Raw genomic sequence first — 26,303 nt, 5'->3', positions numbered from 1 at the left:
GAAAATATATACTACTTTACTTAATGTTGGGTCCATACAGCTTTATAAGCGTTCTTGTATATTCTTAGAGTGACAACTATACATCAAATGGTATCTGATCTATACATCCTAAGATGTTCCAAAGTTACAAGTTGGTGCTAAATATCTCAATGCTGAAATATATTCCTCAACTGTAGCTTCCAAATTTTGTTTTTGTTTGAAAAAATTAAATCATTCAAGGAGTACACTCTGTTGTTCAGTAATTTTATTAGAGAGTCTGGTTACAGTCTCTGTGTATTCACTGTATTTTGTAAAGTCACCATCAGGAGGTTCTACCTCAGGTAGATTGTCAAATATCTGTTGACCATCTTGACCCAAGTGAGTAAATAGTAACACTGCTTTTTTTGGTAAAACCTTTTTGCCACTAAATAATTTTCAAAAGATCTGAACCAAGTCATCCATACTACGGGTGGTTTTCCAGGATGCGTAAGAAAAGGAGTTAAATGTACTAGTTGCTGTGTGGAAGCCATGCCAATAAGTAAAGCTTTAAAGTTGCATATAAACCCTACTTCCTAAAGGCAGTGACAGACAGTAATTTGTTTTATTAGTTAATAAAACCCATAAATCATTCCATCTTCATATAATAAAACAAAACATAATCAGTGCAATACATATGAAAAGCATGATCAGTGCAGTAAATACCTTGACCCCCCGCGAAGCCGTTTCCAATTATGAACCTGTTTAAAATCGTAATAAAATGCAAAATAACCCCCCCTTGTCAGTAATATCTCGTAACCCCTCAAGGGTCCATTACCAAACATATGAAATAGTTTTAATTTCCAAGGATGGAACATGAAATAGACCCTCCCTCATCATTCATATCTACCAGTTCATATATTGTAAGTCACATTTTTTAGGTCTAACAACAGTATTATCTAAAAGCAATTGATAAATATAAGTTGCTAATTTAAATAATGTGCAAAATTGGCCAAAAAGGTGCATTACATTCCATCTACATTAGGTGTTATGTCATTAATTCTTGACAACAGTATATATACATCCTAACCCAATTTCTATGGGGATACTCCGCTCTATTGAACGCACATTTACCTGGGTCATTTATTTCGTATTGGAGCAGTGACGGAGATGAAGATTTCAATAAATTAAACCAGTCTAACATTCAGAATTTCATTCCTTGGATCGATTGCTTCAGTTTGGGCCTGCCTGCACAAACTAATCCCTAGGGCATTAAATTATTATTTTTTAACAATTTTGTTCTTTGAAAAGCCATAGCTGGACAGATAAAGAACACATGCCCGTTGTTTCCACCGTTAGATGACATAAGTGGCATTCCTGATTGGGTTTATGTAACTCCTTCTTCCATAATGGTACCAGATCTAGCGTTGGAATTTCTCCTAGTCTTGATTTTCAGTGAGTAGGGTGTGGCGAACATTGGTGACTCTTCATGTATATTATATGATTTAAGAACCAACCACCCAGGAGCCCTTTTAGCTAATTACTCCCTATCTTCTAGCCAGCGTTGTAGCTTAGTTGATTTATTCACTATTTTCTTAAATGCTGGATTCAATAACGTCTGATCCCATATGCCACCGATACCCAGCTACTATATGCTTCTTTCCGAATACACTTTATAATTAATATTTCCCCTCTCAAGGTCAATTTCCTGCTATAATAAATTTGCTAACGTCCATACTGGAGACTGATGAAATTTATGGCAAAATTCAATAAAAGCTGCTGGTCTAGCCAGCAATTGCCTTACTACCGAGAATTCCAATCTAACCTGAGCAGGAGATGCGGACCTGGGAAACCGGAAAACTTGCTTGTAGGCTTTTACCATTAGTTTATCCAAAAGGGATTCCTCCAACCCACTCATAATTTCTGTGCCGTAGGCAAGCATTGGTAATAATTTACTTCGCATAATTTCTGCTAAAGGTTTCAGGGACTGCCCACAGATGGTCCTTGCTAATGTTCCAAATACATAATTAGGAGCTTGCGCTTTATTCTTTATCACTTCCTTGTGGCACACAAGTTACTCTTGAGTCTACCTTAGCCCCTAAGTATGTTTAAGTGGTCACTTCATCTATTATCTTTCCATTTAGATACCATTTACATTGTTTACAGGGTCTACGGTTTAGGACAATTTAGTTCCAGTGCATTCATTTTTGCACATCCTCCATCAATTTTTGCATGCCTATTCTGGAATTGCTAATCAACAACAGGTCATCCGCATATAGCAAACTGGATAATTGGTATCCTTCAAGTGTAAATAATAAGCAGACTGGCTATTTAAGACTGTTGGGAGGTCTGCAATGTAAAGATTGAAGGGAAGTGGAGCCAACACACAGCCTTGTTTTAAACCCACTCTTGTTTTAAGTGCCCTAAATAAATGCGAGCCATCGCCCAGTTTAACTTTTACCGATGTGTCAGAATAAAGGTGTCTAATAGGATTCAGGATAGATGAAGGTAATCCCCATCGCTGTAATTTTGCCAACAAGTTGCTATGAGAGAGACAGTCAAAAGCTGCTTAAAAATCAACAAAGCACAAGTATAATGGAGTCCCTATTGCTTTTGCTCTGTTAATAATCGAACCCAGCGCCATAAGATTAGTTAAGGGACCTTTGCTCTTAATGAAGCCGGTTTGATTTTTAGGTAGTCTGCCATTACCTACCGCCCATGACTCCAACTGCTGCAGTAGGCACATTGAAAAGTATTAAAGGTCCACGTCTAAAAGGTTGACTAATCAATAGTTACTTGGGGAGGCACCCTTACCCCCCCCCCTTATAAATAGGGTGAAATATTGAACCCTTCAACTAGCTGGCACATTTCCAGTTGACAAAACATAATTAAATAGTGTTGTAAAAAAAAATCCACCCATCTTCGTGGGGTGTTTGAACAGGACTTGTGGTAGACCATTAGGCCCGGGTGCACAATCCGATCGTGATTTCTTAGTCATCTTCATTATCTCCGTCGCTGTAAAAGACAATTTTTCCTTTTTTAAAAGCTTCCTTTGCTCCCAGAGGGTAGTTACTAGCAGTTCATCCTCTGAGCAATTACAGAGTTGTCTTTACATCCTACACACAGTCGCTTTTCTTATGCGCAATGCGTGTGGCATATGTACACCATTGCTTTATCCTAGGGAGACTCCTTTATTCTTTTTTTCCGGAGCCCCTTGACTTATAAATTCCTTAGCAAAGGAACTTATAAGTCAAGGGGGTTGGAGGAATCCCTTTTGGATAAACTATTGGTAAAAGCCTACAATCAAGTTTTCCAGTTGCCCAGGTCAGCATCTCCAAACAGCTGTCAGGTTTCCGTGATCAGACTCCAGGCTGGTCACTGCTTCTTCTGCTTGAATTTTCAGAGAATTAGTTGTCCATTTCAATCGCTTAAGGTTTTCTGTGGCAATCTCCCCCTTCAAACATGCAACTTTCTCTTGTTTACAAAGTGTAGAGGATATCTTAATTACCTGCCGCACGGACAAAGATTCTAAAATCGCTCACATGCTTGTACAATCAGAGATTGACCAAAGTGTAATCTAGATATGAGACCACCTTTCCAGAGATCCTTGTCCATGCAGGGGGAATATCAACCGAATTCTGTCCTTTCAAAGTAAATAAACCAGCTAATTCACAGCTCTTTATTAGATTCTCTCCAATCTTATCCTTCCTAATATACAGCAGAATATTTTGCCTTGGGGCTGTCTCTGCTGTTTTTATATATTCCTCACTTGGGCTATAGAATAAACTGAGGTTGAAGTCACCTGAGATTGGCCAATATGCCAGATGTATTAAACATTTTATATTAAGCAGATGTTTTATCTGAGTATTAGTTTCAGCAGATTCCTTTTTAGGATTTACATACACATTGATTAGTATCAGTGGTTTGCATATGTTTTTTTCCCAACCATCAAGTCGGACTAGTAGAAACGGCACATCTTCTGTATTAGGTTCTTATGTTTTAGCAGAGAAATTAGTGCTAAGATAAGTCACTAGGCCACCTTTTGCCCTTCCGAAATTGCTTATTTTTTATGCTGTCTTATTGAATTCTTTATATCCAATTAAGGGTATAGATGCTTGGGCCCAGGATTCTTGTATCATAATAATATCAAATGAGCCTAAAAATTGAGTTACTACTGTATCTTCCAACTTTGCCTGAAGACCTCCTATATTCTATGAGCAAATACTCAGGGATCCTTGCAGTGATAGTGGCTGTTGAGTTGTTGTTCAACTTTAACGGACCATTCCTGAGGCTAGAACCAAGGGTTGCCAACTCCAGTTGGACAGAGGATCAGACCTTGCTAGTATCGTTCTTCGTTCCTCCCCTTTCCAAATTTGAACTCTTAGGGGGACTGGACTCCTTATCCCTTACTGATTTTTTCTTCCTTAGTCTTACTGGGATTAGATGTTCCACTTGCCCCTCGTAGGACAGACCAGGAGACTTCTGTTTTCTTATTGATCTTTGGCTCCTTAAATAATGGAGTTGGATATCTATCTCCTTGATAGGTGGTCACCTCAATGCCCCAGGCTTTCAAATAATCTCTCCGTTCCACTATTTGCCTGGGAAAATCTGAGGCAGAGTAGATGACCAACGTTGGATCCGTATGCTGACTCACTCTTACTCGAATGAACATTATAGCAGCAATACCTTCAGTTGGTACCTCCTTAATATTTTAAAATAGTGTAAAAGTACATCCCATCCAAGTAGTAATCGGTGTGCCTGAAACAACGTGTGATGACGGAGGGAGGCGGCGCACAGATGTGCGTGTGCTCAGTCAGTGTACATTAAACTGGCTCATGCAACTTCTTGATGTGTTATGTTGGCGCCGGCTTCTGCAATCCATGAGGCATGCAAAGAACAGCGAGGCATCAAATCTGCCAAAAACAGAAAATGAGTGCAGAAAAGCCAACAGCGAACAGTGAAGCTGAATAGAATTTATTCTTGAAGACAACAGCTCCAGAGCTAAGGTATGCACAGCTTCCTGCTAAATTGACAAGGAGGGTGGGCTCCTGGAGCAACAGTATCCAATTTTCATCCCTGTTGCTAAATGTTGTGAAGTGATCAATGACACCACATTGCGTTAAATGGTAGTTTTGATTTTAAAATGAGGAACTCATGTCCAGCAGTTCATCTCCTGTGACTTCCAATTGCAACTAACTGTGAAGCAGTTTATTGGAATACACTGTGAGGAGAGCTGGAACATGGAATACACAGTGAAAGAAAACATGTTTACAAACGGTAAGTATAAAGAGCATTTACAGAGCAATATACAGAAACTGACAAAGGACTACTGCTATAATAACAACACTACAGTAGTGAATACAACCAGATCCTAGATGTGCCTGTAATACTGGGAAACTTGAGTTAAACATGTTTCAAATACTTAAGTTCCCTAATGCTAAGCAGTCCACAGAAAATAAAAGAGGAAGCTGTAAACCGTGAAAATGATCTTGAAATGCAGGCTGTAATCCCCCCCCCCCAACTAAAATGAAATGGGCAGCTGAGGATAAACAAGTAGAGAAGACTTCAATCTTTTGCAATATCAGCACTGGTTGATTGGGACATTAATAGAGATATGGGTCTGGTAAATGATCAATCAGACAAGTAAAAGGGATGAGCAAGGAGTGGGAGCTAGCAACAGGACTCTTAACAAGGTTTAGTGTGAGTAATTATTACAGTCTAATCCAGGTAGAAGGGGATTAGCTATACATATACTTATAAGTGAAGGTTGTGGTTCAGAAGGGGGCTACAGATCAAGAATGTACCAAAGAATTGTCTATTCAAGTTCATGTCTCAAAATAACAAGTTACTTACCTTCGGTAACGCTTTTTCTGGTGGATACAATAGCTACCTGTGGATTCCTCACCTTATGAATTTGTCCTTGCGCCAGCATCCGCCGGAAAGTCTTCTTCCTAGCTCTCCACGTCGACAAGGACGTCACAATTGCACGGCTCCACGCGACTCCATCTGATGTCACCGTGCCAATAAGAGGTCCTTGCTGGCGTGTTGACGTCAGCTTCACCCATTTTTTACTTGCCTATGAGGCGAACAGGTGAGAACCGACTTCCACAATAACTCCAATAAATACATATATACATAAAACCTTCATGATGCAACATAATCAAAAACCATCATTTATATATACAAGAAAAAATATCAATATACACATATATCTATGCAACCACATATCCTAGTGCAATCAGACAGGCAACGGGGAGGCGGGTGGGACTGAAGAATCCACAGGTAGCTATTGTATCCACCAGAAAAAGCGTTACCAAAGGTAAGTAACTTGTTCTTCTGATGGATACAAACCATCAAATGGCCGTCCCTCCGAACCTCAGAATCCAAGCAGTAATGCTTTGCAAAGGTATGGAGGGATGCCCAAGTTGCCACCTTGCATATGTCCACCACCGGGACTCCCCTTGCCAGGGCCCGAGTTGCCAACTTAGCCCTGGTAGAGTGGGCCCTGATACCCTCAGGAGGAACTTTCTTTGCCAGTGAGTAGCAAACTTTTATACAAAGAATGACCCACCTGGAGTTTGTTCTTTTATGGACTGCTCTGCCCTTCCGCTGACCAACATACCCCACGAACAGCTGATCCTCCAGGCGAAAGTCTTTCGTCCTCTCAATATAAAAACTGAAAGCCCTTCTAGGGTCCAATCAATGGAGTCTCTCTTCCTCTTTAGAGGGGTGGGGAGGAGGGTAGAAAGAGGGAAGGGTAATAGTTTGCCCTATATGAAAAGGAGTGACAACTTTTGGCAGGAAAGCCGCCCTCGTTTTCAGTACCACTTTATCAGAGAAAAACAAGGTGAAGGGGAGCTTTACGGAAAGGGCTTGAAGCTCCCCAACCCTCCTAGCAGAGGCTATAGCGATTAGGAAAACAGTCTTAAGGACCAAATACCTTAAAGGACATGAATGCATGGGCTCGAACGGTAAACCCATCAGAAATGTTAAAACAAGATTTAAATCCCACTGAGGCATATGAAAGGGTGTGGGAGGAAACTTATTAAGCAACCCTTAATAGATCTATTTACAATCGGTGATTTAAATAAAGAGGGCTGGTCCGGGAGGCAAAGAATAGCAGATAGAGCAGCCAAATAACCTTTAACTGCAGCCACTGAACAGCCTTTCTTTGCTAAAGCAAGCGCAAATAACAAAACATCTGAAAGGTGGGCATTCAAGGGATCTTTCTGTTTCTCTCCACACCAAATCACAAATTTAGCCCAGGTACCAGCATAAATGGATTTAGTGGAGTGTCGCCTGGACGACAGAATAACATCCACTACATCCGGTGGGAGAGAAAAGGAACTCAGGTTGCCCGTTCAATCTCCAGGCATGAAGGTGCAGGCTCTGGAGGTGGGGGTGTAGAACCTGCCCCTGCGACTGCGAGAGGAGGTCTGCCCTGAGCAGGAGACGGAGTGGATGGCACTTTGAGAGTTGCAGAAGGTCTGTGTACCACACCCTTCTTGGCCAGTCCGGTGCCACCAAGATGACTTGGGCCCTGTCTTGGCGAATCTTCCTCAGGACCCGAGGAATCAAGAGTATGGGGGGAACGCGTAAAGCAACTGGCCGTCCCAGGGTATTTGAAACGCGTCCCCCAACGCTCCTTGCATCAGATACTGGAGACTGCAGAACGACGGGCAGTACACGTTCTCCCGAGTGGCGAATAGATCTACCTGCGGAGATCCCCACATTCCGAAGATGTACCGGACCAGGTCTGAATGGAGACGCCACTCGTGATCTGCCGACTGAGACTGTCCGCACGTACATTCAGAACCCTGGCCAAATGATTTGCTATCAAGCAAATCTGATGGTCCTGAGCCCAGGACCAGAGCCACAGAGCTTCTCTGCAGAGAAGGTACGACCCTACTCCTCCCTGCTTGTTTACGTACCACATCGCAGTAGTGTTACCGTGAGGACTTGAACCGACTGACCGCAAAGGGAAGGGAGGAAGGCCTTGAGAGCCAGACTTATCGCCCGCAGTTCCAACAGATTGATATGAAACATCTGTTCCACCGGAGACCAATAACCCTTGATCTCCAGATCCCCCAGATGAGCACCCCACCCAAAAGTGGAGGCATCCGTAACAACTGTGGCCACTGGAGGTGGTAGTGAGAACAGCCCTCCTTGGGAAAGGTTGCCGTCCACTGCCCACCACTGGAGATCCGCTGCAGTGTCCCTGGAGATCCTTATTGAATCCTCGAGATCTCCTTTGTGCTGAAACCACTGCCTGCGGAGGCACCACTTAAGAGCCCTCATATGCCAGCACGCATGAGTGACCAACAGAATGCAAGAAGCAAACAGACCAAGCAGGCGTAAGACCTTGAGGACTGGAATAACTGCTCTATTTCGAAACATTGGAATCAGTGCCTGAATGTCCCGAATCCGCTGAGGCGGAGGGTAGGCCCGATAACATGTTGTGTCTAGTACTGCCCCTATGAACAGGAGGCATTGAGAGGGCTCCAGGTGAAACTTGGGCACATTTACCGAAAACCCCAGAAAAAACAACAACTGGGTTGTCACGTGCAGGTGATGCAGCACCAGCTCTGGAGACTTGGCTTTGACCAACCAATTGTCCAGGTAGGGGAATACAGCTATTCCCTTCCGCCTGACATGTGCTGCAACCACCGCCATCACCTTTGTGAAGACTCGAGGTGCTGAAGTAAGCATAAACAGAAGGACCGCAAACTGGTAGTGTTGCGACCCCACCACAAACCGGAGATACTTCCTGTGCGACTTGAGTATAGGGATATGAAAGTACGCATCCTGCAAGTCGACAGACACCATCAATCCTCTTTGTTCAACGCCATAAGTACCTGCACTAGAGTCAGCATTTTGAATTTCTCCTGCTTGAGGAACCCATTCAAAATCCTCAGGTCTAGGATCGGTCTCAGGTGACCGCCCTTCTTGGGGATCAGGAAATATCTTGATTAACAACCCTGACCCCTTTCCTGCTCTGGAACCAACTCTACCGCACCCTTTGATAACATGACCAGAACCTCCTGTTGCAACAACAGGAGATGGTCTTCTGAACAAAACGAGGGACGGGGGGGGGGAGGGAGGAGGGAACTCCTGAAAGGGGAGAGCATATCCTTTTTCCACAATATTCAACACCCAGGACTCTGTTGTTATCAACTCCCACTCGCGGAGAAAAAAGACAAAGCCTTCCCCCTACAGGAGAGGCATGTTCGATAAAGTGGGGAAAACTAGGGCTGCTTCCCCTGCTGTTGTCCACTAGAGGAAGAGGATGACGATGAAGGGTGCTGGTGGGCTACCCCTCTAGCTCTAGCCCTCTCTCACCCTCTAAAGGATCGATAGGATGGATTGGCAGGTTGTTGGGCCGAGTACTGGGGCCTCCGAAAAACTGCCCCACGACCAAACCCTCTGAACCTGCAAAAAGACCTATAAGGGGCAGCAGGGGTAGCCTGTAAGCCTAAGGACTTTGCTGTAGCCCGGCGCTCCTTAAAACATTCAAGGGCACAGTCTGCTTTCTCCACAAACAGCCTTTCACCATCAAAGGGCAAGTCAAGTAAGGAGGTCTGTACATCCGAGGAGAATTCGGAGGACCTCAGCCAAGCGTGCCTCCTTGTAGCAACAGATGTCCCCATTGCCCTGGCAACTGAGTCTGTTGTATCAAGGCCAGATTGTATAATCTGCTGCGCCGCAGCCTGTGCGTCTGAAAAGAGTTTCCAAAAGGCCTCTGTGCATCATGCGGCAGATCCCCGACCATAGCCTTGGCTGAGTCCATAAGGTCATGGACATACCAGCCCAGCACACCGGTAGCGTTTGCAGCCTTGAGCGCCATAATGCAAGACGAAAAGATATTTTTTGAAGACTGTTCCATTCGTTTGGACTCTCTATCAGACTGGGCTACAGGGAACGAACCAGGAGCAGACTTTGTGGAGCAAGATGCTTGAACCACTAAACTCTCCGGGGTTGGATGCCGTGAAAGGAACCCAGGATCCCAGGGTGCTCCCCTATGCCTCCTTGCTACAGCTCTATTCACAGCCGGAGACAAAACTAGTTTCCTCCACAAGTCCATAATAGGCTTCAACAATGCCTCGTTGAAGGGCAGCAAAGGATCAGCCGAGGATGTAGAGGGATGCAGCACCTCAGTTAGCAGATTTGTCTTCACCTCTGCTGCAGATAAAGGCATTTCTAAATAGTCCGCTGTCTTTCTAATGACCGAATGGAATGACACTGCCCCCTCCGTAAACTCCCCTGGAGATGAAATGTCCCATTCTGGGGAAGTATCTCGGCACCCTCAACCAGGCAAAACGGCATAAACGGCCTCATCTTATATGGAGCCGGGGAGCCCAGTGAAAATGCTAATGGCCCCGTGTGACCCGCCTGTGTACCAGCAGGGGCGATAGGCGATAGACTGGAAAACTGAGGGCTATGAGGAGCCACCTCATAGACTGATACTTCTGGGCTCTGGGGCTGCGGAGTCACAGTAGGGCTCACCTCCCAATTACTTCGATGTCTAGCAGATGGAGACCTCGACCAGCTCCGTGTCGATCGGCGCCGTGAGTCATGACGGCACCGTGAGTCATGACACCGCCGCTTCTTGTGCCTCTTGGAAGAAGCGTGAGATAAAGCCCTCTTATGGCCCTTCCTCTTAGTCTTCGCTAACAAAAGCTTGGCCTCTCTTTCTTTTAGTGCCTTAGGGTTCATGCTCTGGCACGATTCACACCCTTCAACATCGTGCTCAGAGCTAAAACACCAAAGGCAGTCCCCATGCGGATCAGTGACCGTCATCTGACCGCCACATTCATTACAAGGCTTGAAACCTGATTTTCTCGGGGGAGACATTGTAACTATAAAAGCTACACACTATCCAACGAGCCAGGAAAAAAACGTTAGCGCCGAAGGCACGGAAAAAAGGGAACTGACGTCAGCACGCCGGCGAGGACCTCTTATTGGCACGGTGACGTCAGACGGAGTCGCGTGGAGGCGTGCAATTGTGACGTCCTCGTCGACGTGGAGAGTTAGGAAGAAGACTTTCCGTCAGATGCTGGCGCAAGGACAAATTCATTAGGTGAGGAATCCACAGGTAGTTTGTATCCATCAGAAATACAGTTTCCCTTATCACATAGTTGAATCTCCTTTTATTTCTCCCACCACTTAAGCCAATGCCTTTATGCAATGCATACTAGATTATGGAAATTGTGTCTAGCTGACTGCTGGAGATCAAGATTTCTCAAAATGTCACAGATCCAAATGCAACATCTGAAATTCTAGGCTATTGCTTGCACAACCAAATTATTCCAGTTCTGCCCCTCTATACTGGGTACAGATCAGAAACCCTGAATATTTCACCACCACTTTGAAGCTTAGAAATAGTTGTTCGGACATGCTGACGTTCCAGTATTAAATCCTTATTACACATTTCAAAAAGTTAAATCTGCAATCAGCATTCAAGCAACTCGACACTGGAACTGGCATCATCTAATTCTTAAAAAATTTGCCAATCATTTGAAATGAAGAAAATCTTAAAAATGTGTCTCTTTTAAATAGCTAGTACCCTATCTACTCACCCACAAAGTTGCAAGCATTGCTTCACACATCACCATAAAATGTTGTTGAATGTGCTCTTTACATGTAAATTTAACATAACATAAACGTATATAGTCTGTAAATAAAACCTGGTGAGCAAGTATGTTCTCTGCTGGATGTCAAGTATATGAATTCCCTAAAGCCAACCCTGTATCTTCCAGCTTTTGACAGTTGATAAAATGAGTATGTCTATTTGGTAACAACATTTCTAGTAGTGTGTTGGTAAAAAGAATGGACACTTCAGAGGTAAATAAAAAATGCACGCTACATTGTGGTTTGTCAAACCTGTTGTGCTTATTTGTAATTTTGTTTTGAAGAAAAGTGACTGTTTCCCTACAAGTAAAAAAAAAAAAAACAGTTTTTTTTGTTTTGTTTTTTACAGTGATTCGATTCATGGCACCTTGTATCAAAGTGCTTATGTATGAAAGTATGGCAAAATGGTATACGAGTACATGTGCTTCTTTGGTAGGTAATTCTAGTGTCAATGCCAAAGCTGGAATCGAAACATAGGGAACACAAGTGGCAATGTAAAATGCAAGTCGTAAAACAAACTGCACAAAGTAGCAAAACAAGTTGTACCAGGAAAGAAACTTTATTACTGTGATGGAAAGTAATTTTTCTTGAAATTTCCAGACATTACGAAGGTTTTGCCAAATTAATGAACAAAGCCACGAACAGCACATACATGTACTAACATGCTGTGCTATTGTTGGTTAAGATTTCCCAAGCACTTGTGGCTGCGTACCTCTCAAGAAGATGATCTGATCTCAGGTCTACGTCTTCCTCTAAGATATGTATATTCTATTTATTTTGCCAGAGGGTTTCAAGCTGGGATTTCTGACTCTCATCATTTGTTTTACTTCTAAACTGTAGTCAAGAAGCAGATATTGTGGAAAAGTATATAAAATCAACCATTAACACATCAGAGCAGAGGTAAGTATAGCTAGCTGAAGACAACCAGGTAAACCGGTTAATAAATAGGCCATGCTCTAGATTTTTAAAAGTGAAGAAATTATTTATGGGGCGCTGACACACTTGGGTACCAAGAGGCAGGCTAAGCAACAAGTAAAAAAAAAGAAAAACGTTTAAAACAGTAGGATTTAAGATCTGTTCTTTAACTGCACTGCACCGTCTCACTTTTGCAAAATTAGGGAGGAGGCAGTGCCACCATTTAAGTTGACGAAACTCATGCAAGTCAGCATTTTGACATCTCAGCACCCCAGATGGAGTGTAGCAGTTCAATCTAGTTTTACAGTGTGCCACATTGTCTTGATTAAAATTGCAAAGATCGTGACTAGAGCATAAATCTTGGCTCATCAATTGGGAGCAATGGGGTCTCAGCAGAACTGAGCTGATATGCTGTTTTTTGGGTTGGCAAGTAAAGATGTTACCACAACAGTCTACTTGAGCAAATTAGGTCCCTGGTTATAAAATCCCTGAGGCATTTATTACTCAAAATAAATGCAACAAAGGAGTAATGATCTTGTAGCCTTTGTCGGTTTTGCAGCAAATAATAAGGTAGGCCAAACTCTTGCATAAGATGACCAACAATAGCATGGGAGCATTCATATTAATAAAGCAATATAGTTTTGTCTGGTTTATTACACACTGGGGCTGTCTAATTGCTTGCTCATTTAATGTGTGGGACAACAAAGGTTATTTATCATATTACAACGTGGTAAGATGCTGGACCAATTTAAAAAAAAAATATTTATAACAATTTAACAACTGACACCTAAATAATGAGGTATTTTCCTAGGTTCCCACAGTTTATCTGGTTATGAAGAAGAGAGTCCATGTCAACAAGGATAACTGAGGAAGATATTGTGTTTTGCACAACAAAATGAAGTAAAACCACGTTGTTTACTTGCATGTTAGCACATGGAGAAACTAATTTTTGATTCAAACTACGTATGGGATATACTAAACAGACGGTTGCAGTACAGAAACATTAATAAAATGATGTTGCACTGTTTGTGCTGCTTGTTTAGATGACCAAGTAACTCGCATTGCTCCACTTTCAAACGAGGAAGGTGGATCCAACCTTGAGAATAAATTGATCTACTGTGCTTAGTGTTATGCATGTAACAAAAAAAAAAAACCTCCAAAATGGAGTGGCTGCATTTTCACTCCGCTGCAAAAGTGCACATAATATGGACCAAGCCAAATTGCTTGAACCTGAATTAAAAGGTTGCTAACTGTGCTCTCTACTACCACCAACTACTGTGCTTGTTTTAACATTCTTATCCCTTTGTCAGGCAAAACTCAGAGACAGTGGCTGTGAACAAAAATACATAAACAATCTCTAGCGCACCTCCATTGGAAGGAAGAAGGTAAAAACACATTTATTATAATGATAGATATTGGAATGCCACGCATGCCAACTAATGTCAGTCTTTTTCTACAAACAGCACACAAACAAATACAAATTACAAGACATTAGCTATGTGGAAGAAGTTAAGACGTACCTTGTAATAAGAAAATGGAGAAAATATTACAAAAAGATAAAATAACAGATTCAGTATATTTGTGTAGTACAAAATGTAGGGGTTATGACCTTCCCAACTTATTCTGAATTTATAGTGTTGGTCAGTGACAACATAGTGTTAGTCAGTTTTGTCAGAGAACAGCACTCCAATGCTTTGTAAAACATCTGTTGGGAAACAGCACTGCAAGTGCTCTGTAAAACATGACAATATTGACATTGTGAAATAAGATGTATTTAAATGTAATGATGTATTTATCAAACAAACTCTACATAGATATCTGGGATCCTACACGATGTAGCTGGAAACTGAAGTCTGTTACCCGGGCCCCAGAATTATGTATGGGGAAGCTAAGCAGCTAATATCGAAACAAGACTAATCCTACCTAGAATACAACTGTTCAAAGCACGGTGCGCCCGTGTGCAAGATGCCCAGCCTTATAATTCAGAGAGAATATTAAGCCAGAGCAAAGCTGGGATTAGGTACCATAAGGTGGGTCGAGCAAAAGTCTTTTTCTTGCACCATGGAATGTTCCTGAGTTCAGACAATGAAGTGAGGTTTTCTCTCAAAACCGTTGCAAGGCTGATGATATTTCTTCTTCCAAACAGAAGGTGATGAACTACAAGTTTTGCGAAAAATCAATTTATGCAGCATCTTATTCTTAATTGCTTGAGGATAACAAGCTAGTTTCAACCAATCCTCAACAAGTCTTAAAGAATACTGCTAGACAATTTTCAGGTTTCTGGGTAATGGTCCTAGCCCTGGAGTTTAATGACGTGGTAGCAGTGCTTGTGGTAATTGCCCTATCTTTCAGGAAACACCCCTGAAGAATTCCATAAGAATGCACGTGAGCCACTTAAAAAAAGTGTTTCTTGTACAGCACACTTTAATCCAACAAATTGTATCCTGTGTTATGGCAAGTCACAGTGTTACGGGTGTGAGACACAGTACTGCAAAATAGTCATACGTTTAGCCCTCAAACATATTTTTTTTAAGGATTTAGATTTTGGCTATGTAGTAGTAACATAAAATAGTTCTGAACTACTCAGTGCTTTCCATATGCCATCAATTTTCCTAGTCTTTGTGCCAATGTCCACACCAAATACATGCAAACCTTGTAGAATGTAACTTTCACATCTGCTTCTTCACTTGCATGACTGAGGCATGAGCTACAGCCTTTAAAAGGAAGAAAACAGCCTGGTTGTCATTCAAGAACTCGAAAGGCAACAGGTTTCTCAGCGTTTTACTCATTGTGAATGTGGGGTTTTTGTTCCAAGACATTAGTCTCCCATATAGATCTTGACTTAAAGGTTCTTAAAAAAAAACAAATGAACTGAAGACACATTCTTCTAATGTTTTCATTAAGAAGCGAATCCTTTGTCACAGAGGGGCGTTTAGATGTTTTAATAGTCTTACTTTGAGTAGTATGATTTAGGCCATTGTGATATGGTTGTCCACATCTGAATAATCACTTCTGACAACGGTAGGTCCATTCGGTCCATTGTGGCTAGCATGAGGCCATTTCCTTTTGTGATGTCCAGAGAGTGCTTCCCTTGGGCTTAGTTTCGAGCTGAGATTAGGGTTAACCAACTGTGCACTACTTTTACTTACAAAGACAGAGGGCATCTGTGGGGAAAGTTCAAACATTTGTTGTCTGTCCAGGGATCGAAGAAAACTCTTCCTTTTTGAGTATTGCTGTGGAGAATTCTTGGAATGCTCACCTCTGCTTTGCCTTGCTGGAACCATGTTCTTTTGAGAGTTTCCCAAACTGCTCTTAGAGTAGTGATGGCCTTTGCGGCTGTAACTGGACACTTCAGCACTACCAAGACAGGTCTGGGCAACAGGGATCTCATCCATTGATTCAGCAGAGTCAGAGTGATAGTCTGCTGGTGGCCCTGCTGCCAGGATGGGATTATGATTGATTTGTGCCAACAAAGGTAAAGATCTTGCAGGAAATGCTGAGATAGGAAGGAGGAGACCCTGAGATGCAACAGGCAATGATTCTGTATGGAGAAAGTTAAAAAGAACAAGTGAGAAAAATATTTTTTTTATGTTTCTTCTAGTTGTAAAAACAAATGTGCAGCGAGTGATTAATTTTAGGCAACAATAATTTATTTAAATAAACTAATATTCCTTTTTATGCACAAAATAGAAATACAGTTTAAAGAGCATTTTAGAATAATGATCGTGAGATCTATGAACTGTAGCTAAAACATTTGTGCTGGTTGTTGTGTGACAAAATGACTAACTGGTAACACTTCATCTGCTTGTACTGATGTATTATGAAGCACCACCACTGCCAATATAATGAACTGTACTTAGCTAGGAATGGAAAAAAGACTGTTTTCAGTGAGGGGTTTAGAGGGACATCACCGACAACAAAGGTGAAGGACAAGTTGTTCATGCGTTCATTGAGAACCCCAAGGTAGGAGTCATGAAGTAGCCACAAAGCACTTGAGAGGCTGTGGAACGCAACTACAAGCGCTGTGAAGGCACTACAGTTCACAAACCCGTTGATTACCAGCTGCAGAAAGGTAACATCAGTAAACAGCAGCCAGAAGAAACAAATGACAACTGTGGTAGTTTTTCTGATATCTATGCGTCTTCCTGCAAATCCCAGTGCTTAGTTTGCTTAGTTTTTGCACAACTTTCAGACAGACTTTAAAGACGGATACACAAATATCGAATTTAGGGAAATAATATCCATATTGATCAAAAGTGGGAAGGCAATAAGAATTCTCCGGAAAGATACCTATCCATTAGAAACAACTTTATCAAAAGCTACCGAAAGTCAGTTCTAATGAATCCTTTCTCGTAGTTTCCTTAAGTGAACCTCTCTTTAATTAGGGGGACAATGCTAAAGAGATCACAGAAGAAAGCATAGAACGGCAAAACTATATTACAAACCCTCTCTCAAGTGCGCAAACAAACAGTATTGTTTCAAAAAAAGAGTAGTAGCTCGGCAAACTGCCTCAATCAGTCCTTCTACAAGGTCGAAGCAGCAGCTTTGCCTTTAAGCTGAGCAAGCACTAAAACCCAATTGCGTTTGTTGACCTGCAAGCTGGTAACAAATTATAACAACCGTAGGGATGCATTTTGAAACGGTCTTTCTATGAAGAGATCAGCAGCAGTGCTTAAATCTTTGGTCCTAAACACAATGATTACAAGCTCTCTTAGGGGGCATCTTATGGACTCCTTCCTCCTGTAACAAATGAGGGAAGATAATTTCCAAAACTCCGAAATCTGACATCACCTTAGATAATAAAAAGGACTTCACTCCTTAAGTAAATAATGTGTATTGTGTTACTGAAAATATAGAAAGAGAAGGCCCATTTTTGCTAATGCATGAGTTAGGAGGAAAACATGCAGAGTCGTATATGCACAGAGAGGAATACAGGCCCGAGTGCTCATGGCATCCAAGTAAAAAGGTCAGTGCAGGGGGCAGAGAAGTGAGACAAAGGCATAGTTATTCACAATGCAGCTGCACGTAGAAAGGCCTAGAAGCTTGAATCATAACTCGATAATATAGTTACAGGAAAGGCACGCATTTAAAATCCAGGTTCATAAGGAAAGGGAGTTTCTGGACAGGAACACAATAAGCATTGATGCTTGAAGGCCAGCAGCTGTGTGAGGGAGGCCAGACAGACAGGGGCTTCCAAGTCTGGAGTTAGAAAAGGAGGAAATACAGACAGCCTTTAGAACGTGAGATAAAAGGTATTGCTGTTTATTAGTAAATGTGCACATGACAGATATGTAACCTTCGCTTTCCTGCAAACGTGTAATTAGATGCTTTCTCATGAGAAATGCGGCTTTATGCTGACGTAAGTAGAGATACAATGTACCAAACAAGCGCTTAAATCAAAGTTGCATGACAAGTGATAAGAAGCATTCAAGGTGGCAAAAACATATAAAAAGGGCTGCTTGAGTTGACAAATTCAAGTGTGGTTTCAGACATAGAGCTGTGCTGCCCTCCCGGACGTTATTCATAAATGCTCATATTGGTTGCCAAACTGAGTCCTGTCGTTCTTTATTCGTGGCCTGCCAACATCTGGCAAGCCAGCCAGGAGCCCTCCTTCTCTTCTCCAGACGCAGCTGAAAGAAGAGCCGTCTGTACTGCTTGAATAGAACGCTGCGCGCAACATAAACAGGTGAGATTACACCTGCCTATTCAACCAGGCAGTCGGGGATTCCAGATGTTGCTGTCCTAAAGGGTGGAGAGAGGTTGGGCTTGTACCTTATTATTTTTAATTACATGATTCTTTTTGGCAACTATAATATGACAAAATGCATGCATGATTTATGTGGGGTTTACATACAATGTTATGTTGTTATGCAAAAAAATTAATTGTGATTCCCCAGTTAGACCGGAAGACTAGTCAGGGGGTTAAAGCAATGTTTTGATGGTATGGTATTAATACACTGTGATTCCCCGGTCAGACCGGAAGACTAACTGGTGTAATAGACAGCATTGTATTACCCAGGGGGCAGCCCCTGGATGACAGCAGTGTATTACCCAGGGGGCAGCCCCTGGACGACAACAGTGCATTACCCAGGGGGCAGCCCCTGGACGACAGTAGTGTATTACCTAGGGGGCAGCCCCTGGAAGAGACATTCATTTGGGAATGCCTACCAGATATTCCGGTTAGAACAGGGGGGTTAGAGTAGGAAAAAGTGAGGTGGACCGAGTAACAAGTGTGCACATTTCATTCTGATTGAGTCACACGCCCGGTTCACCAGATTCCCAGATTTACTAACCTCTGGAAGGCATCTTTGAGGGGAAGCGACCAGGGCTGAGATATTAGTGGGAGTCTGAGTACAGTCAGACTCCTGGTTGCAAACCTGCAAGGCGCAATAGGGACCAGTGAATGCGTTTCATGAGTAATGAGTGAAAAAGAGAACAAAAATAGTACTGTGTTTTACAATCATAAAGGTCAGGTTATAGAGAAATGGCAGGTGTCCCCACCAGTTGTCACGCAGTCAGATATAAGTGAAGAGGAGAGGGTGCATGATCTCTGCCATATTTTTGACATCCCAATAGGCACCCTTAAAGCGTTCCGTAAATGGGAAATAATTAGTGAAAATAAAAACACAGGAGGTCCGAATAAATAATCCCAAAGCAAGTAAAGGTTGATAATAAATCCCTATGAGTGAGGCTGATAATTCTCTGTGGCAGGAAACAGATACACTGGAGTTAAAATTAGTATCTAAGTGGGCTCACGGCCAACCCCCATGCCCATGTAACATCCCGAGGCTTGAAATAATAACTCAATCACCCCTTATATTGGATGCTCTTCTTGATGCATTCCTCACAGATATTCGTACCTTCACAGCCTTAAATAATGAATGGCTCAACGCATCCCCGAGCACCACAAATACTCATCTACATACATGACAACATTATAACATGCATTGCTTCAGCTACAAATCCACTTAGGCCCCCCATAAATTCACCTGCCCCAGACATCACCATAGAAGAAGTGTTACACAGACTAGCGATAAGCATGGCTGATGTCCACCGATACGGTCTTACAACAATATATGTGAAGTCAGGTAATACTGAGTAGGACTGACCTTACACAATACTGCTGTAAGTTAGTGACAGTGGTATAGTTAAAAATACACACAAGATAACAGACAAGGGATAAAAAAGAAAAAAGAAAAAAAGGAAAAAACAGCACATCAGTTACGCTGCTAGAGGTACGCATAGGAAACACTCGTCCTATGGGGATCATGGATACCCCTTTGGACCATATGATGAAAACGTTCCCTTCAGATAAGAAAAGGATACTAAAATATTGCAAACAGTGGCATAAAGGCACCGAGGGTCACACTCAACCATGGCCAAAAGATGGGACATTTGACCACGACATAGCTGAACACACATTAACTTACATTCGTTCAACATATAAGAAAAAGAAAAGACAGAAGAGGGAAGCTATTCTATCACTATGGCGAGTGTTCTGTCATGAAAAAGACAGGGCTAAATCTACTGCGCCTGAAGAGGCAGTGACACCAATACAAGAAGTGGCACAAACTCAAACAGAGTCCCCAGGAAATTCGCTAGGGGAGCCCCCACCTTATGGGTTGTACCCTAGCCTGCCAGCTGCAGGGTACCAAGATCCCGTTCGGGTTGAGCCTAAGGAGGAGAGGTTAGAGGCACAGGGAGCTGAGGCAACCCCCGCTCCTGTCCCTTCGGCTCCTCGAGCTGACCCAGAGCTGGGCGGGAGAGACAGGCTAGTAAGTGAATTGCAACACACAGTGAGACAGGCAGAGCAATCTAGGAGTCTTTACCCCCCTTCGGGGACAATGGACTACAGGGCATGTTATTCTCAGGCTTGGTGACACGTCTGCAGAGACACTAAGAGAGGCAGCAGAGGACTGGATAGAAGAAGAAGAGGGGGGGGGAGGAGGTGTAGACACGCCATCATACGAGGAGCCCCCGGAAGGCTCACAAGGCATAGCGGGGGCAGAAGAGGATGAGGAGTGGGACAATGGGTTTAATAGGGGTGCGCATGAGCAAGGAGTTAATACAAGGTTATACAATTTTCGTCCGCGCCCTCAACGAGAATTAGTAATGACAGCCAGAGGTGTCTCAGTCACAAAAAGACCGTCAACACTCAAAAAGAGGTCAGAATTGACACCCATAGAGATAATAGAGCAAGAGGAGGGTAGTTATTATTGTTACCCCTTCTCAAATGAATTGGCGAGGTGAACTAAAAGAGAAGGAAGGAAGCCATGGCCCCAACAAGGGTCTTTTCAACCCTTTTATTGAGCGACTGCAGAAGATTGCATACGACATGGACAGGGTGACCCAAGTTGGAATTACCCTTACATGCAAGAATGCCTTGCAGTCTGGGAAACGTACGCTGAAGGCAAACCAACTCAAGTGATACGTAGTACTAGACCAGATCCAAGATTAAGCCTCAGATCAGGAAGCCCTCGACCAATAACTCAGTTGCCCTTTATCTTTAAGGGAGGGCAAGTGCCCACATATGTACCATGGCCACAGATGGACAAAGAGAATTTAATTTAAAGAGAGCACTGCCTTCATTGTTTAAAGGTGCAGGGAAATGGATAGGATGTTTTGAAAAACATACTGCTGGGTCATCCTAGCCTTAGGAGATGTCAAAAGCCTGCTCAGCTCATTAGTGGGAGATGAATTAACACAATATTTGTAAGGGCAGGGTTCCCTCAGATAACATTGATAAATACACAGTTTGATGGGTCATTTTTTAACAACGTCCGCCAACATGTTTGGGATGCGCTCCGACGGACGTACCCAGACAGGCCAGACATTGGAGCCCTCATGGCAGAAAGTATAAAGCCGACTGAGGATATTGCAGAATTTATCAGCAGAATGAAAGAGCGATGGGTTCAGGAGGTAGGATGTGACTGGGAAAATACGGGAGGAAATGCAATTTTGTTTTATAATGTATTAAAGCGAGGCCTTCCCACTGACATTCAAGCAAATCTAGATGGAGTGGTGGGAATAGAGGCAAAGCCGTGGCCCGAAGTACAGGCCCACATAATACATTATTTTAAGCGAAAACAAGAAAAAGACAAGGAGAGGACAGAGCAAGCAGAAAGGGCCGCAGCGAAGTTGGTGCAACAAAAACTTAAGAAGCCAAGTACAGAAGGGGCACTCGTGACTGCACCACCAATGTCCATCACCATGCCAGTACAGGTGCAGACACCAGAGGGACAACCAGTAAGTGATACAAAGAAAGGACAGGGGAGTATTACAGGAGAGCAAGGGACAACACAAGGGAGAAGGCAGGGAAACTATAGAGCAGGACAGCAATGCTATTATTGCGGTAAGATGGGCCATTTTGCACGAGAATGCAGAGCCAGGAAAAACGATGAGAGAGCACAAGGTTGGAATACCTCACAGGGCCAGATGAGGCCTCAACAAGTGCAGTGGGCACCCCAACAGCAAGCCATGCAGGGACCCCCACCGGGGCCCCAAGCCCAGTGGGCTGCACCTCAGGGGCCAATGCCGCAAGGTGGGCCACAAGGTGTTAACAATACAATGGGAGGACAGGCACAGGTGGGAGGGGTAATAGTGCAAGGAGGCAACCCCTTCCAAGCAACACCCCAAATGTTTGGGGGAGCACCAACTCAAAACTACATGTAATGACAGAGCCCGCAGATAGCCACTGTGTGTCCAATACTATCGGTAACCCACAGGTCAGACGAGGAACCCACTGTGACGGCAGCCATAGAAGGTCGCCCCTATAAGTTTCTAATCGACACTGGGGCCACCAAATTGTGCATTAAGGAAGGGAAATTACCACTTTCTTGCTACTCAGTGGACACACAAGGGTTTTCTGGGGTTGTGAGTAGGGTTCCATTCACCAAATCAGTAAACATGACTGTGGGAGATAAACAAATTGAAGGACCGCTACTATGCTCCCCAGAGTCACCAGTTAATCTTCTTGGGAGAGATTTGATGAGTAAACTGAATATGACCATCTCCTTTCTGAAAGATGGGTCAATGGTATGCTACACACCAGATGTTACGCCAAGCAGAATATTGTCCCTCATAGCTCATGAGGAGCTGGAACAGCAGGTCAGAGCAGCTCCTGTTGATACAGAAGCTTTCTTGTGCGGTGTGTATGCCCTAATAGCGCACACACCAGCGCTGCAAGGGAAAACAGTGCAGTTACCAAAAGAACTGCTGTTCAGGCCTCATGAGCCTGTGGATCCTATTAAAGAACGTGAAATGATATTGGAAATATCTGCCCTTGAAATCAGATCCACATATGCTGTGTTGTTCGCAACTGACAGGAGAGAGGAGATGTGGGCTTCAATAATATTCACAGGTCCTGGGGTAAAATTAAGAGATATATCAGATGAAGAACTATTTGATGATTACCCACAAACTGAGACAGTTGTGTTTGAGATGGACATTGATATTAGAGTACAGTTACAATACAGAACAGCGTCCAGACATGCGCGAGACCCAACCATAAATGAGAGAGACTTGGCAAAGGTCCCAGAGGTACTGTGGACCAAGGGTCCATATGATGTGGGGCTGATCAAAGGGGCTGAGCCTGTGAAGATTACTTTGAAGCCTGGAGCAACTCTGCCCAGGATACGCCAGTACCCCTTGTCCAAGGAAGCAGAAGAGGGTATTCTCCCAGAAATACAAGCATTACTGGAGCAGGGAGTAATATACGAGAGGTCGTCACCGTGCAATACTCAGATCTTCCCGATACGCAAGGCAAAGGGGGGAACTTAGCGAATCGTTCAAGATTTTCGCTCTCTTAATGATCTAGTGATACCAGAATTTCCAGTGGTACCTGACCCATGAATCATACTAACAAACATCCCTAAAGAGGCCACTTACTTCTCAGTGGTCGATCTCAAGAATGCGTTTTTCAGCGTTCCACTACATCCTGATTACCAATATTTGATCGCCTTTACATTTAAACAGACTCAATTTTGCTACCGGCGTTTACCTCAAGGCTACTGTGAATCGCCAAGTGTTTTTAACAGAATAGTGAAGAAGGATTTAGCAAACGTAGAGTGTAGAAGTACATTTTTACAATACGTAAACGACATCATGGTTTGCAGCGCAACTGAAGACATATGTAGAGATGACACCATTGGTCTCCTCTGCATGCTTGCAGAAAAAGGTTACAAAGTGGATAAGAACAAATTACAGTACGTGCAGACAGAGGTCTACTACTTGGAACAGATAATATCCAAAGATGGAACGAGGGTGACACCAGACAGAGTACAGAGTATTAGGAACATGTCTAAGCCCACAACCACTAAACAGATGCAGAAGTTTTTAGGACTCTGCAATTATGTGAGACAGTGGATATTTGATTATGCCACCCTAACTGCACCACTTCTCACTGCCTTAAAAGAGTCCCACGCAAACACAAATAAAGTAGACTGGACCGATGACAGGGAAACAGCCTTCCTTGAGCTAAAGGAAGCAATAACAAATGCTCCAGTGTTAGCTACACCTGATTACAATGAACATTTCTACCTCTTTTGTCATTGTAATGGAACAACAATGACAGCAGTACTGACTCAAAAGACATCTATGGGGCACAAACCAATTGCCTACTACAGTGGGCTGCTAGATCCCGCCATGAAAGGGCAATACCCATGTGAGCAAGCTCTGGCAGCAGCAGCCTTTTGCGGTTCAAAAGAGTGCAACCATAGTGATGGGATCACCTTTAACACTGTATGTAGAGCATGAGGTATTTGCTATTTTACAGAGAAACAAAAGCACTCTTACAACTCAGAGAGTATCTGGATATGAAATAATATTGTCAATACCATCCTTGCAAGTGGTACGGTGTCACACTTAATCCAGCAACATTCTTTGCACACCCAGTTTCTGAGGATGAGCAGGTACATGACTGTGCTACTTACACCCCAGAGGAAGAGAGCGAGGTAAGAGAGGACCCCATCCCTGGGAGTATGCTACTCTTTGTTGATGGGTCCTCTTTTATAGATCAGGAGACTGGGATTCGGCATACAGGAGCAGCTGTTATTAGAGCCGAGCAGCAGGGATCCTCTGACACCTTACAGATAGTGAGCCAGATACCACTTCCATCCCATTTCTCAGCACAAGCTGCAGAGTTAGTCGCTATGATAGAAGCGCTACAGCACGCCGAAGGACTAGAGGTCACCATTTATTCAGATTCAGCATATGTCACCACCACCGTGCATTCTAGTATTCGTCGGTGGGAAAAGAGGGGGTTTCTCAAATCTGATGGATGCCCAGCAATGCATAAAGATCTATTAGGGCAATTGATAAAGGCCTTAACACTGCCATCTAAGGTAGCAGTTATAAAATGTGCAGCACACACTAATCAGCAAGATCTTGCCTCCAGGGGAAACGCCTTGGCAGACTGGGCAGCAAAAGAAGCAGCTAAAGCATCTCCAAACTTCAGCGAACAAGATGAACACACGTTAGGGATGATGATAAACAGACAGAGTGCTACTGAGTTACCACCCCCATATACTGAGACAGCACGATTGCACTTACGCGAATTGCAAGAACAAGCACTACCTCATGAAAGGGAGCTGTGGGAGCAGCGAGGGTGTATACAGTCACCAACAGATTTTATCTATAGGCAAGAAGAACGAGTTACTTACCTTCGGTAACGACTTTTCTGGTGGATACATTAGCTACCTGTGGATTCCTCACCTCATGAATACTCCCATGGCGCCAGCATTCTACGGAAATCTTCTTACTAGTCTCTGCACGTCGACGAGGACGTCACTGTCTCGCACGCGACGCCGTCTGACGTCATACAGGCAATAAGAGGTCCTCGACGACGTGCGGACGTCAGTACCAATCATTTTTTACGTGCATGAGAACAACCAGGCAATGCAATGAAAGAACAAAGCAACATCCATTATATTGTAAAAATACACCACATTGTATGAATAACTGTAAATCTTTTTTATGTACATATATATATATATATATATATAAAACTCTTTCTTTTAAAAATATATACACACACCAAGTATATACATAAAGATATATACACATATACCCATATATATATATAAATATATTATATATATACATCTATTGCACCCTCAAAGATCAAGAGGAGCGCACTCAAGGATTACTTGGCAAGACCATAAAGGCAACGGGGAGGCGGGTGGGACCGTGAGGAATCCACAGGTAGCTAATGTATCCACCAGAAAAGTCGTTACCGAAGGTAAGTAACTCGTTCTTCTGATGGATACAACTACCTGTGGATTCCTCACCTCATGAATAGAGTCCCAAAGCAGTACCACGCCCGGCGGTGGGTGCCTAAATGGTCAAACCAAGAAATCCTGCAGCACTGACCGTGCAAAATGGCCGTCCCTTCTAACCTCAGAATCTAAACAGTAATGTTTTGCAAAAGTGTGAAGGGACGACCAAGTTGCGGCCTTGCAGATGTCGACCACAGGAACACCTCTGGCTAAGGCCGAAGTGGCCGACTTAGCTCTGGTGGAATGAGCTCTAATGCCCTCAGGAGGATCCTTCTTTGCCAAAGAGTAACATATTTTAATGCAAAGAACAACCCACCTGGATAGTGTTCTCTTGTGGACTGCCTTTCCTCTCCTCTTGCCCACGTATCCAATAAACAGCTGATCCTCCAGCCTGAAATCCTTTGTTCTATTGATAAAGAAGCTCAACGCTCTCTTTGGATCCAGACGGTGCAGTCTTTCTTCCTCTTTGGAAGGATGAGGCGGAGGATAGAACGTGGACAAAGTAATTGCCTGAGCCAAATGGAAGGGTGA

At 43.3% G+C, this 26,303-nt stretch overlaps 1 protein-coding gene across 4 annotated transcripts in view; it reads right to left on the bottom strand.

Annotated features, from left to right (window-relative positions):
- Positions 1 to 13,854: 13,854 nt before the first annotated feature.
- The window catches only part of ZDHHC1 (zinc finger DHHC-type containing 1), a 698,520-nt gene continuing 686,071 nt past the window's right edge, over positions 13,855 to 26,303 (bottom strand). For all 4 annotated transcript variants that reach the window (XM_069217653.1, XM_069217652.1, XM_069217654.1 and 1 more), the window contains one exon: positions 13,855 to 16,039. In XM_069217653.1, coding sequence (XP_069073754.1) covers positions 15,468 to 16,039 — 572 coding nt within the window. In that variant the 3' untranslated portion in view covers positions 13,855 to 15,467. The remainder of the gene's footprint in view (positions 16,040 to 26,303) is intronic.

The sequence above is a fragment of the Pleurodeles waltl genome, chromosome 12, assembly GCF_031143425.1.
Source record: "Pleurodeles waltl isolate 20211129_DDA chromosome 12, aPleWal1.hap1.20221129, whole genome shotgun sequence".
In the NCBI taxonomy this organism is placed as follows: domain Eukaryota; kingdom Metazoa; phylum Chordata; class Amphibia; order Caudata; family Salamandridae; genus Pleurodeles; species Pleurodeles waltl.
Note: the sequence above shows the minus strand (reverse complement) of the source record. Positions and strands in the feature narration are given on the sequence as shown.